The 15,429-nt window shown below is 50.2% G+C and overlaps 2 protein-coding genes across 4 annotated transcripts; one reads left to right on the forward strand and one right to left on the reverse strand.

Moving 5' to 3' along the window:
* On the reverse strand, positions 3,503–4,904 carry LOC8057561. Of its 3 annotated transcripts, XR_002451594.1 has the most exons (3): positions 4,741–4,904; positions 3,966–4,508; positions 3,503–3,781 (listed from the first exon to the last, which is right to left on the reverse strand). XR_002451594.1 is itself a non-coding variant. In XM_021457824.1 (2 exons), the coding sequence occupies exons 1-2, from the start codon at positions 4,841–4,843 to the stop codon at positions 4,054–4,056; spliced, it is 552 nt and encodes a 183-aa protein (XP_021313499.1). In that variant the 5' UTR covers positions 4,844–4,904; the 3' UTR covers positions 3,503–4,053. The 3 variants fall into 3 exon arrangements, 2 of the variants coding, with proteins under 2 accessions (XP_021313499.1, XP_002458364.1); XM_021457824.1 differs by having other exon boundaries at positions 3,503–4,508; positions 4,747–4,904; XM_002458319.2 differs by having other exon boundaries at positions 3,503–4,508.
* Positions 12,897–14,719, forward strand: LOC110434163 (mitogen-activated protein kinase kinase kinase A-like). Its single transcript, XM_021457949.1, has one exon. The coding sequence runs from the start codon at positions 13,143–13,145 to the stop codon at positions 14,607–14,609; it is 1,467 nt and encodes a 488-aa protein (XP_021313624.1). The 5' UTR covers positions 12,897–13,142; the 3' UTR covers positions 14,610–14,719.

The following is a 15,429-nucleotide window of genomic DNA, read 5'->3' on the forward strand; positions in this document are numbered from 1 at the left end:
CGCATGTAGGTAGCAGGGCGAAGGACCTCACCTCCTCCCTCCGCGCGAGGCGGCCATGGAGAGGCCTGGGGTGCAGCTTCGTGGCGCCCACCGGAGGCCATGTTGCTTGCTGGTCCTCGACGGCCTTTCACCGGCTCGGGCAAGCACGGCAACTGCTGGGGCGCCGGGGAAGCGAGGTGGGCAAGGGGAGCTCGGCCGTGTGTGTCTTCTGTAGTAGTAGCTGGCTTTGATGAGAGAGAGAGGACAGAGCACAGAAGAGAGCAGTGGGGCAAAAGGAAAGGAGCGGAGAGCAATGGCTGTCAGCTGTTTGCGCTTCTGTTTTTTTTTTCTTTTTCTCGAGCCTGCAGCTGCAGCGGTGTCCGCAGCAGCGCGCGCGCCCACACGCAGACGCAGCAGGCCTGCCTGCCATGGTTTAATGAATGAAGCCAAACGGTCAATGGAAGCGGAGGGTGCGGACCCCCGACGTGCTTGATCACAGGGGCCCGGCTCGGTTACGCTTCTTCAAGGAAGGAAGGACTCGGTATCGGCGTCGCGCGTGCGCGGACCATGCATGTGTGCACGTTCCCTTGCTTTAAAGCAGCAAGCAACGGCAGTAATGCTAGTCGTGTCGTCGGCAGGGACTAGGGACTAGTACTAGACTGGGAGCGAGTCTTTTCTTGCCTTCACCTGCTTCCAGCTGCCGCAGCACAACAGCAGCGTCTCTCTCTCTCTCTCCCTCTCTTGTGTCTCCCCCTGCCGCTGCCCCCCAGCAAGGTGGACCCCTTTCTCTCTCTTAAGAAGGCTTTGTACTTCGCCCCGAAATTTAAAAAGTTTTCAAGATTCCCCATCATATCGAATCTTGTGGCACATACATAAAGCATTAAATACTCCCTCCATACCCATAAAACCTGACGTTTAGGACATGATTGTAGTAACCAAGGAGTGATTAATTAGGGGTTAGTTTTCCTTCTTTGCCCCTAATAAATAGTGTTGCGGTTGCTTTCTATATAAGAAAGTTAATCATCTCAAGTGGCGGCTAGTGCGTGGTAGCTTCCGCGACTTGTCCCAGGTTCGAACCCTGGTAGCCTCAGTTTTTTATTTTGCTTGCTTGGATTAGGTGCAGCCAGGATTTTGCTTCGGTGTGGTGCGGCCAGGATTGTGCATGGGCGTGATGTGGCCAGTCCAGGGCGGGCCAGGAGCATGAGATGGAGTTGGACGGTCGCGGATTTGCATAGGCGAGTGCGGCCCCATGCGAGGATCGAGGCATTAAGTCCGGCCAGGAGCATGCGATGGACGGATGGAGTTGGACGGACGCCACTCGCGAGAACAGAAGGGAGGGGTAAGAGCAGGTACATTATATAGGCAAGCTAATGCTCATGTGGAGAAGAGAAGAGAAGAGAGGAGAGAGATGATAGCTTGGCTCTGGGCATGGATGCATAGGTAGTAGTGGACCCAAAAAGCAAATGTTGTGAGAAGAAAGAAGAAAGAGAATGTGTTTTAGAGACAAGTAGAAGACAACTTATTGTATAACTTGGCTCTAATTATTTGGCTTATAGCCAAGCACTTGGCTCTATTATTGACCTTGCTCTAAAGGAGTCCAAGACCACCCTTGCAGAGGTAGAACGTCAAGTTTTATAAAAACGGTACAGGAGTCCAGAACGTCAGGTTTTCTAGGTACGGACCAAAATAAAAACTAATTATACAGTTTGCCTGTAAATCGCGAGACGAATCTTTTAATCCTATTTAGTTTATGTTTGAATAATATTTGTCAAATAAAAACGAAAGTGCTACAGTAGCGAAATCCAAAATTTTTTCGAAACTAAACAAGGCCGAAATGGGAAAGGGACTGTGGGAGGAGAGACTGAGAGAGGACGGGCCCGAATCCCAACGGCCTGTTTAGATTGACAACGAAAATTTTTTGCGTTATGTCGGGAGAGGTTTTTAGAAACTAATAAAAAAACAAATTACATAACTCGTTAGGAAACTGCAAGACAAATTTATTAAGCATAATTAATCTATCATTAGCATATGTGGGTTACTGTAGCACTTAAGGCTAATCATGGAGTAACTAGGCTTAAAAGATTAGTCTCGCGATTCTCAACTAAACTGTGTAATTAGTTTTTTTTTTATTTACATTTAATGTTTCATGCATGTGTCTAAAGATTCGATGCGATGGATGAAAAAATTTTAGATGGAGAACTAAACAGGGCCAGTTCACCCTAAAAACCAAAAAGTTTTCAAGATTTCCTGTCACATCGAATCTTGTGGCACATGCATGAAACATTAATTATAAACGAAAACAAAAACTAATTACACAGTTTAGCTGTAAATCACAAGACGAATCTTTTAATCATAGTTAGTTTATAATAGGATAATATCTGTCACAAGCAAACGGAAGTGCTACAGTACCGAGAACTTTTCACTTTTCGGAACTAAACGAGGCCCTCTTTGAAATCGTGCGTTCTAGGTTATTGCTGATGAAAATTTTTTAGTGTCACATCGGGTGTGTCGGAAATATGTCGGGAGGGGTTTTTAGAAACTAATAAAAAAACAAATTACATAACTCGTTAGGAAACTGTAAGACAAATCTATTAAGCATAATTAATCTATTATTAGCACATGTGGGTTACTGTAGCACTTAAGGCTAATCATTGAGTAACTAGGCTTAAAAAATTCGTCTCGTGCTTTTTAACCAAACTGTATAATTAGTTTATTTTTTTTATGTATATTTAATATTTTATGCATACGTCCAAAGATTCGATGGGATGTATGAAAAAAATTTGGGTGGGAAAGCCTCTACTCCGGCCGGTCACAGGTGGTTCCAGCTCGTTTAGCAGTAGTAGTAGTTGCAACAATGAACTTCCGTCCAGATTTGCCTTTAGCGGCCACTGGATGTTCCGTCCAGCTTAACCAAGCTCATCGATTTTTTTCAGCCTTTCACGAGGTCTTAACGAAGCAGCGACTCGGCGGCGGAAGTTTTGAAGGTTCGGCCCCGTGCCTTTTTTTTTCTTTCCTCTCTCTCTACTACGATGACATCCGCAAATCCGCTACAAACCCAGGACGGGCCGCGGGCCCCTACACACGCCGCCCGCCGGCCCACCCAGAAGCAGCCTAGCACGGCCTGCGTCACCTCACTGCGCGGCGAACCACGGCCGGGCCGGACCCCCGTGTCGACCCATTGCTCGCTTGATCCCCTACCTACAGCTACAGGCTACATAGAGCAGGGGCATGCTAAAAAACCACAGGTAATCCCTCCCCGTGCCCTCTACCGGGCCACACGCCAACTCCGACGAGCCGAGCGTCAGAGCGTGACGCGCCCGCCGATTTTCAGACCGTGTGTCAAGTGTGTGACCCGCCTTCCATGCGCATTCTGTAAGAGAACCACCCGCAATCAGACCACTACTACTGCACGGTTGACGCATCCGTAATTTTGCCCACCATAGAACGTACCTGTGAACAGTTTGGTAAAACTCACTTGCCAAATCTTGATTTGACAAGTTATTAGAACATATGGTAAGTGAGATTTTTTTTTCTGTCTCCAACAGTTTACCAATTGAGCTTGGTATAAACTTAAAACGAAGGCCTACAATATCAACAATCAGATCAACTAATTTATTCTTTCATCCATCCCGTGCGCAACTGTTTGCTTGGCCGCGCCATGACTCTTCGCCTGATCGCGGGATCGAATTTGTCCTGGTAGCCGCTGTGAAGTGGTGATCCTGCCCATGAAGCTCCTGGTGGTCGTGCTTAGCCGCCGTGAAGTGCTCTTCCTGCTGCTCGTTCGTTCCAGCCGTGAAGGCTCCTTTGGATGGCAAGTTGCAAAATATAGACGTGCGATGTTGTTGGATGACAAGTTGCCAAAAGATAACAACCTATTTACTAAACTGTTGGAGTGTCTATTTTCTAGTTTTGCCAAATAAATAAGGAATAACGAGATCATTTAGAAAATTGTCAGAGACGCTCTTACATCAACATGTCTGCCTTACCGTGCATTTTGATTGTTGGGTGGTTGGTACATCTTTTTTTTTTATTTGAACATGGACATGGGTGGTTGGTACATCGACACGCTGTTTATCAACATGACTGCATTTGGTTCGACTGCACACCTCGAACAACATCCGAGATATGAACCGCACCGGAGCTGCTACCAAGTAGTAGTAACAGCCAGTCAAGCACCCTCTGGAGCACGTCCGACACATGAACGAGAACGACCAGCGGCCTGTGCCTGGGCCCGCCCTTCGCGCTACTCCGCCAGTGCGGCGGCTTCGGCCCACGGGGCGGCGGGGGAGCAGACGGTCTGCGCGTCCCGCCTACTCCTGGCCCACTAGCCGAGAGCGGCCCCGCGCCGCCGCTCAAACTGGGCCGGCGAGAGAGCCGGTGCAGCGCGTCGTCCGGCGGCGACGACGGCGAGGCGTCTCCGCTGTTACCAAGGAGGGTTGGGGCGTCGTCTGAATCCGACGTGGATCCCTTGGCTGTCTGAGGTAACGGCAACACCGAGCTGCCAAGGTCATCGTGGTGGTATGAACAGCCTGCAGATGACGGGATCAAAACAAGACGGTAGCACAGTGTGAGGCTATGAGATCGACGTACTCCGTAGTACGGCTACTTCACTGCGGCCAATTTGAGATGGTAATAATAAGAACTGTAGGACCTGTACTTTGTATTTAAAAGAAAATCAATAAAAGCACAGTAGGGGTTTTTACCCCTCCTGTTTACCCACAAAAAAAATAATAAGAACTGTAATAAGGAGAGAGAACACACGTGTACCAAGTGGTCGAGCCTCCTCCAGTAGTGGCATGGAGATGGCCACGAGGAGCAGGAGAACAATAAGCTTGGAATTGAAAGAGAGTAGTGAAATCGTCATGGCGCTGGCTTACGAAAAGGATGGCGTACGACGGTAGGGATGAGAGCAACGCCCGAGCTACCTGTATATGCTGTGCTCAGCTTTAACTTCTCCAACACTTAAGTAGGAGTACTAGTCTAGCACAGACAAGGAATCAACCAACCGACGGCCAACCGGCAACGCGTACTGGCGCACTGGTTGGTTGGCACGTTGTTCATGCACACTGAAAAATATGGAGATAATCCTACCTACGAGGCACGAGCGTAAAAAGGAAACGTGCTTTTTCTCTACATTGCCGGTTTGCCACACCAAAATGTCGGTTAAGCTGTTAAGCAACTCTCGCAACCACCGTGTCCTGCTCCTGCACACTGCTTACTTCTCAAGGAATCGGAATGTTTTAAATTAGAGACTCCACCAAACCTTTTTTATATATAACGCACGGCTAAAAGGTGATTATGGATCGAGATATAGATCCACTGGGGGGAAAAGTCCATTATAAATCTAACCAGAAAAAATAAGTCTTACATCTAATGGCCTTGTTTAGTTTCCAAAAAGTTTTGCCAAAAATTTTAGATTCCTCGTCACATCGAATCTTGCGGCACATGTATGGAGTACTAAATATAGACGAAAACAAAAACTGATTACACAGTTTACGTGTAATTTGTGAGATGAATCTTTTGAGCTTAGTTAGTCCATAATTGGATAATATTTGTTAAATACAAACGGAAGTGCTACAGTATCCGAAATCCCAAATTTTTGCCAACTAAACAAGGCCACAATAGCTGATACCCAACTAAGATGATAGTAATTAAGTATTCTAAAGCTTGCTCCACGTTGATTGGCAACATTACAATATTACCACCATCCGGCCGAGGGTAAGCTAGAGCACGCTAGAAAAATCTTAATTTTCACATTTTGCTACATTAGTTTATAAGATTTCTAATGGTAGTTTAAATTGAGCCTAGGAATTTAAGTTCATAATTAGACACCCATCCACCGCTCCTTGATGCTCATGAGAGCTTTTAGCATGATTCAAATACATAGCTATGACGAGACTATTGTCATTCGATTCAAATAAAAATGCTAACAGATGACGCAAAAGTGAGTGTAACTTATTTGCTTAATTCTAGTAAAATCTGTCTATCTGAGTAAGAACTCAATAGGGTGCATGTGTTTATGGGTAATTCTAGTAATAGGTGATATGTCTGCGTTTTTGAGATATCTGTGTGATTTTGTTAATCTTATAATCTTCCGGCTCTTTGTTAGAGGTATCCATAAATGTTTGATGGTGGCTTACCGTGATTGCCTCATGGTGGCATCCATAAATGTTAAGTGTGCGCGCGTTATTTATAGGGGATTATCATGTTTAGGCCTTGTTCAATTGGTAAAAGTTTTGGATTTTGGGTACTATAGCACTTTCATTTGTATTTCGTAATTATTGTCCAATAATGGACTACCTAGGCTCAAAGATTCGTCCCGTAAATTACAGGTAAACTGTGTAATTAGTTTTAATTTTTGTCTCTATTTAATACTCAATACATGTGCTGCAAGATTCGATGTGACGGGGAATCTTGACAAAATTTCTTACATGTAGAGAAAAAAATGCTAATAGAGGATATTGCGGTGTTTTTTTACCGGATGGGTGTTTTGGCCTTTTGGAGGAGAACATAGAAGATTGGTTCGTTGACTGACATATTGAGCTCGTTGACATGGCTAAGTCCCAAGGGCAAAGAATGGCCCTGAATAGACAACGACGCGTAGTACGGTAGTAGACAGCCCATTTGGCCCGTTTCTCTGTGCTAATCACATGTCTACTAGCTTTGTAGGCGTGAGGTTTGCTACGAGGCCTTCGGGATCAATGTTTGCTCGGAGAAGCCCCTGCTTGCAACCACTTTGTATGGCTCATACTCCTTTATTTATTATATAAATAGGTAATTATCTGGAAGGAAATTAGTTGCCCATCTGCACCCCGCGTAATGCATGGTTGATGGCGATAATTTATTAGTTATTAAGGGTGAGTGTGAATGTGTTGTCAGTATCTGTATTATACCGTGTAATTTTGTTTTTTTTTTAAAAAAAATATTGAATGTTGCTTTGATTTTTATCTGTATTGATTTCCATAGTCTCTATATATCCCTGTAGCGATGGTAGCGATTAGGTGTATACATTGGGAACAGTGTTTACAGTGAAAACTCATCGTAGTGCCGCTAGTAAGAAGGAAAAGTATCAATGTTCTTTGTAACCCTTCAAGTAAAAACGTTGAAGTTCGAGACCAAAGCATCAAAGGTGGGGATTTTGTCGATCACTTGAAAAATACGCCTATTACATTTCTTCAACTGGCTCCAAACGATGCAGATTTGTTGCGCCAGAAGGCCACCAAGCAAGTCATTCTCCCACCATTCTTTAATAGAGCGAACATAGCTTGCAAGTAACGTTTAAAGTAGTGCGTAGAGTTAGTTCAGTTTCTTAATGATCGAGTGTCTGATTTTTCTAAGCTTTATAGTTTTAAGCTCTACCCTCTCCTCAAAGGTACCATAGCACAAATTCTTAGAGTGGCTCTATGGGATTAGTAACAGTAGTAGGTTTGAGCTCCCCCACCCCGGCCCACCGCTAGATCCGTCTTGGAGAAACAGTCGGGTCCTCATCTTGCTGGAAGCTAGGGCATATATCCTGTTGGAAAGCTAGATGCTAAGACGCCTAGAAACCCTAGAGTTCCCTTGGCGACTAGGTTACTAAACATGAACTAAGCTTACTTAAGCTAGTTGGGTTCCCTATGGTAAACTCGATCTATTTGAGTTAAGCTCTCTCGATTTGAATGAGTGCTCGTATTTTTCTTGACTTATTTCAAGATTTAACGACGCTATTCTTTCAATGATAGATGATGTGTCAGTTAACATCGAGGCATTTCTCAATCCAACTCAATTCTCCAGAAGTGCTCATATAGGTAGGATGTGCGTGCAGGTCTCGCAAAAAAGAAGCTATAAGATCGTGCATTTTGTACTCCCCTCGTCCTATGAGTTGTAAGGCATGACAATGACTCCCGTAGTAGGGAATGATTCCTAAAAATCCTAGACCAGAACTAGTCTAGCACTCTCCTACCATCTTTCTCACTGTAAGAACTCAATTAAGCACTCTAATACAACAAACTCGATTGCTGGATGTAGGGCTCCAAATAAAGCCTGAACCAGGATAAACTTCTCATATCCAGCTAGGCATGATTGACATCTTCTGAGTATCTTATTCCGATATCTTCAGATTGCTTCGGTCCAGACGGATCAGAATCAAAGCTTCGAAGGAACAAATGGCAAATTGATTTATCATAAGCTTTTCTAGTAGATGATTAGAAAATCCTAAAGCCTTTGAAATGGAACAAATACGCTTACAATCCGGTCCAAGCATGCATGCATAACCATATTCTGAAGGAACAAGCTTTATGCCATAGTGAATGGATGACCTTCTCCAACTACTGATCCGTATTCCATACATATCTCGTCTTAGCCTCGGAAAAAAATCAGGCTATACACTACATATATAGGTAGCTTTTCAACTTTCAAAAGGCATGCGGAGATTGTCTGAAGCCGTTTGATGAACGGCGTGTTGTAGCCTCATCCAGGCAGTGGGCAACAAGCCAACAACAGATTGAGGCAGCCTAACAAGCTACTAGTAGCATGTAGTAGTAGAAGTAGTAGTAGCACACCACGGATGAGCCTCTGGCTGCAGGCTTTGGACAACAATGCCTTGTTGACTCAGGCAGCAATACCACCTGCCGCAGCTCCAACCAAAAGCGGCCGCTGGCTGCTGAACTGCCGGATCCTCAAGGGTTCAACCAAGCTAGCTGCCTTATCCGGTTGCCCGGCAGGTAATGACTCTTGAGCCAGTTGCGTTTTAATTATATTATTTACGCACGCTAATGGAGAGTGATGGTGCTGATGGTGTTAGGCCAAGCAAAGAGGTAGCATTTCAGTTGCAATCAGGATGGTACCATGGAAAGCCACAGCAATAAACTTCATCTCCCAAGCTGTCGATTCCTGTGGCGAGGTCAGAGAAAAGTAGGTCGTTGCCGCCGTCGCCCGTCGCCGATGGATACATGTCGATGTGAGATGTCCATTGAGGAATTGACTTTAGCTAATGCGGTTCTCTCTTTCCTTTGCACCTTTTGAAACTTTAATTTAGTTTTAGTCCTCTCGCTCAAGGTTGACTCCGCAACGAAGCCCACCCAAATACCCAATCCGCCGTCCGCGATGTCAACGCCAGGTTGACGTTTGAAGCAGAAGCAGTTCAAGGCCATCTTTGAGTCTTGCAAGGAATCTTGAATATTTTTATTGGCAACTGATGAAGCATTGCGGTTGCTTTTCTTTTTGACAAGCCTCCGAGTGAAAGTGTTCGACTTGCCTTTAGCCGGAGCTAAAGCGAAACATACACTAATTTTCAGTGCCTTGGGATAAGGAAGCAAAGTAGTAATTTGTAGTTCAACTTATGTGTTGTATAGAAGTTCAGAAAGAACCAAAACTCGTTGGTTGACCTGAAAAGAACCCGAACTGAACTGAAACAGGCTCGGATTCACCACAGAAAAAAGATCAGGTCTGTCTGCTTCCCAACTCCCCGCTAAATAAGCTGATATAATAAAGATAAACATCAACGCCGGACATGCTGAATAAGAGAGAGGGGGAAAAACACAGAGAGAAACGGCACATCTTGTACCGTGTTTGTCGGAGTTAATTTACTGTTGCTTCCGCGCGCATTGCCTGCCTCTTTACAGCTGCAGCGAACCACTGCGAGTTGATAGATGGTGGGTGCGACGTCATTCCACACAAACATGGACGCTTTCCAAGCATGGTACTCCGTACTTGACTTGAGATAGACCTCAAGCCACCACCCGTTTCCATCCTTGCTCCTCGACGTGACATGGTTCAGAGCATCAGGCGTGGCCGATCCGTTTCCTGCCTGAAATCAAATCAAAACCATGCCGACCTGATTGATCCATTCCTAGACATGCCCCGGGCGGCCTTGATCTCCCGTGCATGCATTGTTCGTCAACCACCTCTTGTCCATTTTTTTTAATTGTTCGTTGACATTGCTCATTAGTCAACGGGCCTAAACTAACCCGTGGCGGAAAAGACCAAGTATTCGCGGAGATGTCAAAACGGTTGACCTGCTCCAAACTCAGGAGCAGGTTCAACCAAAAGGGATGCCCTGTTCTTACATTTCTGGCTCACCTCCACAGTCCACAGAGCTAAAATTAACAAATGTCCCGTGGAATCCGCAGCCTTGGAAACACGGAACACATGGAAGGAGACGATGTACTCATTCATAGGATGGTGAGGCTACTAGTAAAAGGCTGTACTGCCCCGCATAAAACTACACCCCGTACCGAACAAGTTGACTAACCCAGTTGCCAGTTGCTTGCATGCACACCGGGACCGGCATGAGCTATTGAATCGATCGCCGAGTTCGGCGCAGCAACGCGTGACCCGTCAGATCTCAACGGAGGTGTTCGGTTCATGTGCATATGCCGCCTCCGCCTGGAGAAACGCTGCTCGCTCACCGAAGTCACCAGACCAGATCCTACGCGTTGGCATTGGCAAGCGTGGAGGCAGGCAAAGGGCAACCCACGCTGACAGGTCGCGCTCTAGCAGGTGTGCTTTGGGGCCAAACCAAAACGAGAAATCTGGCCTGGCGCCTAAGCCTCACAGGAATGTCGTTGGATTGGCATCGCCCGTCCGTCAGCTGGACCACCCACTCCCGTTGCGTGCTGTGGTCGTGTGATCCAGCCAGCGTTTGCTCGCGCTGGGACGCGCGCACGCACGCATGGGCGCACACACAAACACACAGCCCCACCTGGCGACCGACCTCCATTATTTGGACCAAAAACAAGCACGCACGGGGGCGGAGCTGAGCAATAGCAAAGCGGCAGCAGCACGGAGGGAGAAGTAGCTGACGCGCTGCTCCCCGCGGAGGCCCGGTGCTCTAGCTCGTCAGACGCACATCCGATCGAGTCGATAACGCCAGTGCGGTGCGGTGCTGCTCGGTCTGGCCATTTTGGCCGGCAGGCCGCCACAAGGAGCTGCCGTTCCCTTTTCGGGTGGGCGGGGGCAAGGCAATAACGCCGATGATGTTTCGTTGCGCACGAGCCGACCAGCCTCCATCAACCTTGTGCATTACTGTTGACTGATTTATTTTGAAAAAAAAATACTGTTGGCTGGAAAAAAAAATACGACTGACTAGACAGCCGAGGCTGCGAGGTCGCACGCTGCGCCGGCCAATAAGAAGCCGGAAACAGAGCAAGACACCACACCAAAGGGTTCAATGCATTGCACGGCCTGAAACTGCAGCTACTGGAGACAGACAGCTGGCCTTGTTTAGTTCCCAAAAATTTTGCAAAATTTTTCAAATTTTCTGTCACATCGAATATTTAGACGTATGTATGGAGTATTAAATATAGATAAAAATAAAAACTAATTGCACAGTTTGGTCGGAATTGACGAGACGAATCTTTTAAGCCTAGTTAATCCATAATTAGACAATATTTATCAAATACAAACAAAAGTGCTATTATTTTTATTTTACAAAAAAAAATTGAAGTAAACAAATGTAATTGTTACCCCAGGCAGGCATAATGTGAAAGCCTCGCGCGGACTGGACGAACTTGCATTGGCATGAGCAGGCAGCTTGTTGCCCAGTCGAATCTATGCATGCACACCTACTACTACTCCTGCTGCAGGAACCCGATCGATGGATGGATCGATCGATGGCTTCAACCAACGGACCTGAAGCTGATCGCCGACCCTTGTCTTGACCCCCGATTTGATCTCGTCGTCAGAGTCCTCTGAAATTCCGTCAGCAGCATGTTGTTGGGATAGGGTGGGTGTGGTACTGTGTGGTATCTGGTGTAACCGACGAACGGTAGTACAAGTCAAGTGCCTACGGCCTACCTACCTGCTCGAACCGACGATCGCCCGTCGGGGTGGGTTTGGTGGAGCAAACGCTGCTGACCGGCCCGCCCGCCCTATGCTGGTGAACGGTGGCAGCAGTAATTCTGTTCGCGGGCGGCCGCAGTGTCAACGCAGCGAGCAACCAAGTTCATGCTCCCCCCGAAAAGCGTCGAGTGCCCGCCGCCCTTTTCAGGCGCACGCGTTGACCTCGACGGCGGGCACGTTTTTACTGCACTGCACGGAAAAAGATCACCGGCGGCACCCGAGCAGGTCCCGATCACCAACCGTGCTACGGCCGCTGGACCTCGCTTTCGCGGCGTTCGATCCGTATGGACCGTATCGTCTCTGTGAGATGGAGAACCGGCCACGACGGCAAGGGTCGTCGCAACTTGGGGGGGTTTTGTTCGGCCGGCCGGCCGTTGCACGTCCAGTCTTGACTCTTGACCGGTGCTGCTGCTGCTGTACTCAGTGTACTGGACCGGTGCATCCGCGGATTAATTAGCGCGACCGACCGACGGGAAACGTTGCACGCTCGTGTTCCATACCTGTTTTTGGTCCCTGGAAGAAGTTCGACCTCTCGCTCACGCGTCTAATCACACGAGGAAAACGAGCAGGGCCGGGGAGCACTGCCATTACAGGATTAGACTTTTTTCTAATACTACTATACTGGTAGAGTATCCTTTTTGCTGAACAAACACACAAATAGGTTTTCTAATACCGATCATTGGCATGTGCTAGCCATGTCGGGGATCCTCCAAATCAGGCATCTCATTTCTGCGATCTCAGATCACGGTCCCTGTAACACGAGGCAATTAGAAAAACGCAGCATGTTTATAGCATATCGCAATCGCAACAAAAATAAGGAAACCGGGTGACGCCGGTGGAAAAGTGTTGACGCCGCGCCGGCAGCGGCAAGCTAACTGAGGGAGGGGCAGCCGCGGGAGGCGCCCGCACCGCAGGCCCTCGTTAATTAGCCGCACGAGTCGCGCCCGCCCGCACCGCGCGTTCCCACCCACACCACACCACACGCCGTCCAATTCCCGCGCGTGGGCGGGCCGCGACGCGACGCGACGCGCGACCCACGCCTTCCCCCCCTTGCCGATTTGCTAAATCCCGCCCCTCGCCTCCCCCACCCAACTTGAGCCTTTGACGCACACCAAACACCCTCCTCACTAAACTAATCCCCCACCCCCACCCAAATTAACCCCAACTCGTCTTCTCCCTCCCCAGCTTTGTATATAAACGCTCGCAACTCACCCACATCAAAGGCCAGGCTCACAATTTTCCAGCTCAGGCCAAACAAAAAGACCACCAGCAAAGCACATCGCGAGCGAAAGCAGCAACCAAGCAAGTAACCACAGCAAGAACAGAGGCGCGAAGGAGGAGCCATGGCGGCGGCGGCGGCGGTTGCCGTGAGCGGCGGGCACTGGAGGAGACTGCGGACGCTGGGCCGGGGCGCGTCGGGCGCCGTGGTGTCGCTGGCGTCGGACGCCGCGTCGGGGGAGCTGTTCGCGGTCAAGTCAGCCGGCGCGCGCGACGCGGCGACGACGCTGCGCCGGGAGCAGGCGTTGCTGGCGGGGCTGTCCTCGCCCCACGTCGTGCGCTGCGTCGGCGGCGGCGAGGGCGCGGAGGAAGGGTCGTACAACCTCTTCCTCGAGTACGCCCCAGGTGGCTCCCTCGCCGACGAGGTGGCCCGGAATGGGGGCTCGCTCGAGGAGCGCGCCATCCGTGGGTACGCGGCCGACGTGCTCCGCGCGCTGGCGTACCTCCATGGCCGATGCTCCGTTGTGCACGGCGACGTCAAGGCGCGGAACGTGCTGATCGGCGCCGACGGCCGCGCCAAGCTCGCGGACTTTGGGTGCGCGAGGGCGTTTGGCTCCGCGGGCCCGATCGGCGGCACGCCGGCGTTCATGGCGCCCGAGGTGGCACGCGGGGAGGACCAGGGCCCCGCCGCCGACGTCTGGGCGCTGGGATGCACGGTCATCGAGATGGCCACCGGCCGCGCCCCCTGGAGCGACATGGGTGACGACGACGTCCTCGCGGCGGTCCACCGGATCGGGTACACGGACGCCGTGCCGGAGGTGCCGTTCTGGCTGTCTGCGGACGCCGAGGATTTCTTGGCCTGCTGTTTCGCGCGAGACGCCGCCGACCGGTGGACCGCCGCGCAGCTCTTGGAGCACCCGTTCGTGGCATTTGCGGATCATGACGACAAGGCCCCGCGGCGGGCGTCTCCCAAGAGCACGCTGGACGCCGCATTCTGGGAGTCCGAGTCGGAGTCCGACGACGACGACGCGGACGAGGTGTCGTCAGGGAATGCGTCGGAGAGGATCAAGTCACTGGCGTCCTCCCCCTGCGGCTTGCCCGACTGGGACAGCGAGGACGGGTGGATCGACGTGCTCGGCGAGCAGCAGCAGCAGCAGCAAGAGGTGGCCGAGGCGGCTTGCGGCGCGGCGGTCCAGGTGTCGCGCTGCGCGCCAGGTAAAGTGTCCAGCGCCCTGGCGGTGCCAGCTGGGGAGATGGCTGTCGGCGGCGGCGGCCTCCCCAGTGATGATGAACTGGAAGCAGACGACGTGCCGTTCGGTGGTGGCGATGATGTTCCAGCAGCTGCGGATGCTTCAGTTGAGCGTCAGGAGAAACACTATTTGAGTTCGCACTGTCATGTAGTAGCACTCTCATGTCAGTTAGTGCCTTGTAATCTAGTCATTAATGCAATAAAGTTATGGGTTCCCACAAATTTTCGCTGTGCTGCTCTGTTCGATTCCCCCGTCATGATACCCTGCTCATGCCTAATTTTCCATCGGTATACGCGAGACAGACCACGATCGGCACCACATGCAACACTCGCACGTGCGTAGGTGGAAATAATCTGCCACAGTAACCACACCAGTTTTTGATGTGCTGCTCTCGCTCTGTTTTGATGGCCTCCTTTCACACCTTGCTATCGCCGATTTTAGTCTGTTCGTTTGTCTAAAAAATGTTGACTCAAACGAATAGGGCGTAAGTCAAAACTCTAGCACCGTGCCGAGGCAAAAAAAAGAAAAAAAGATTGGCTGCTGTAACCGCGCCGAAAAGAACCGACGTGAGTGGCATAGCATGACCTGGTTCATTCGAGAACGGACGAACACCGCGGCGTGAAGCCGTGAACCGTGAACGCTAATTGTTCGAGAACACCTGGGTTTATTCCAGGAGCTGTGCGTGTGTTCCAATCCACGGCTTCTGGGCCGCGAAACCGGCCGTGGATTCTCCGATCCTCGAATCGGCACGACACGGGATGGATGCCCGCGGGGCGCCGGCGTCAGCCTACACGCACGCACTCGTCCCGCCACTAAACTAAACATAAACCACCGGGCTCGGCAAACCGTCGACCACTGGCGGCGTCGCGCTCGCGCGCGGGCGGGCGTCGGCTGGGATGACGCCTGACGCGAAGAACGAAAAGCAACAGGCACTCGCGCAGCAAAGCCAGGCAGCGCATCTACCCCTTTCGACGGGGAACGGGCAAACGCGACGGGCGGGATACGCCGCGGGGCCCCGCCCCCGCCGACCGCGGTATCCACAGCACCGTCCTGCGGCGCCTCCCCTCACTACGTACGGGCGGGCAGATGCCCTGGGCTGGGCTGGTGGCGGCCGAGTCGGTGCGCGCGTGAGGTCACGGATGGGGCCGGCGCCACGGCGTCG

This window comes from Sorghum bicolor, chromosome 3 (genome assembly GCF_000003195.3).
Source record: "Sorghum bicolor cultivar BTx623 chromosome 3, Sorghum_bicolor_NCBIv3, whole genome shotgun sequence".
In the NCBI taxonomy this organism is placed as follows: Eukaryota; Viridiplantae; Streptophyta; class Magnoliopsida; order Poales; family Poaceae; genus Sorghum; species Sorghum bicolor.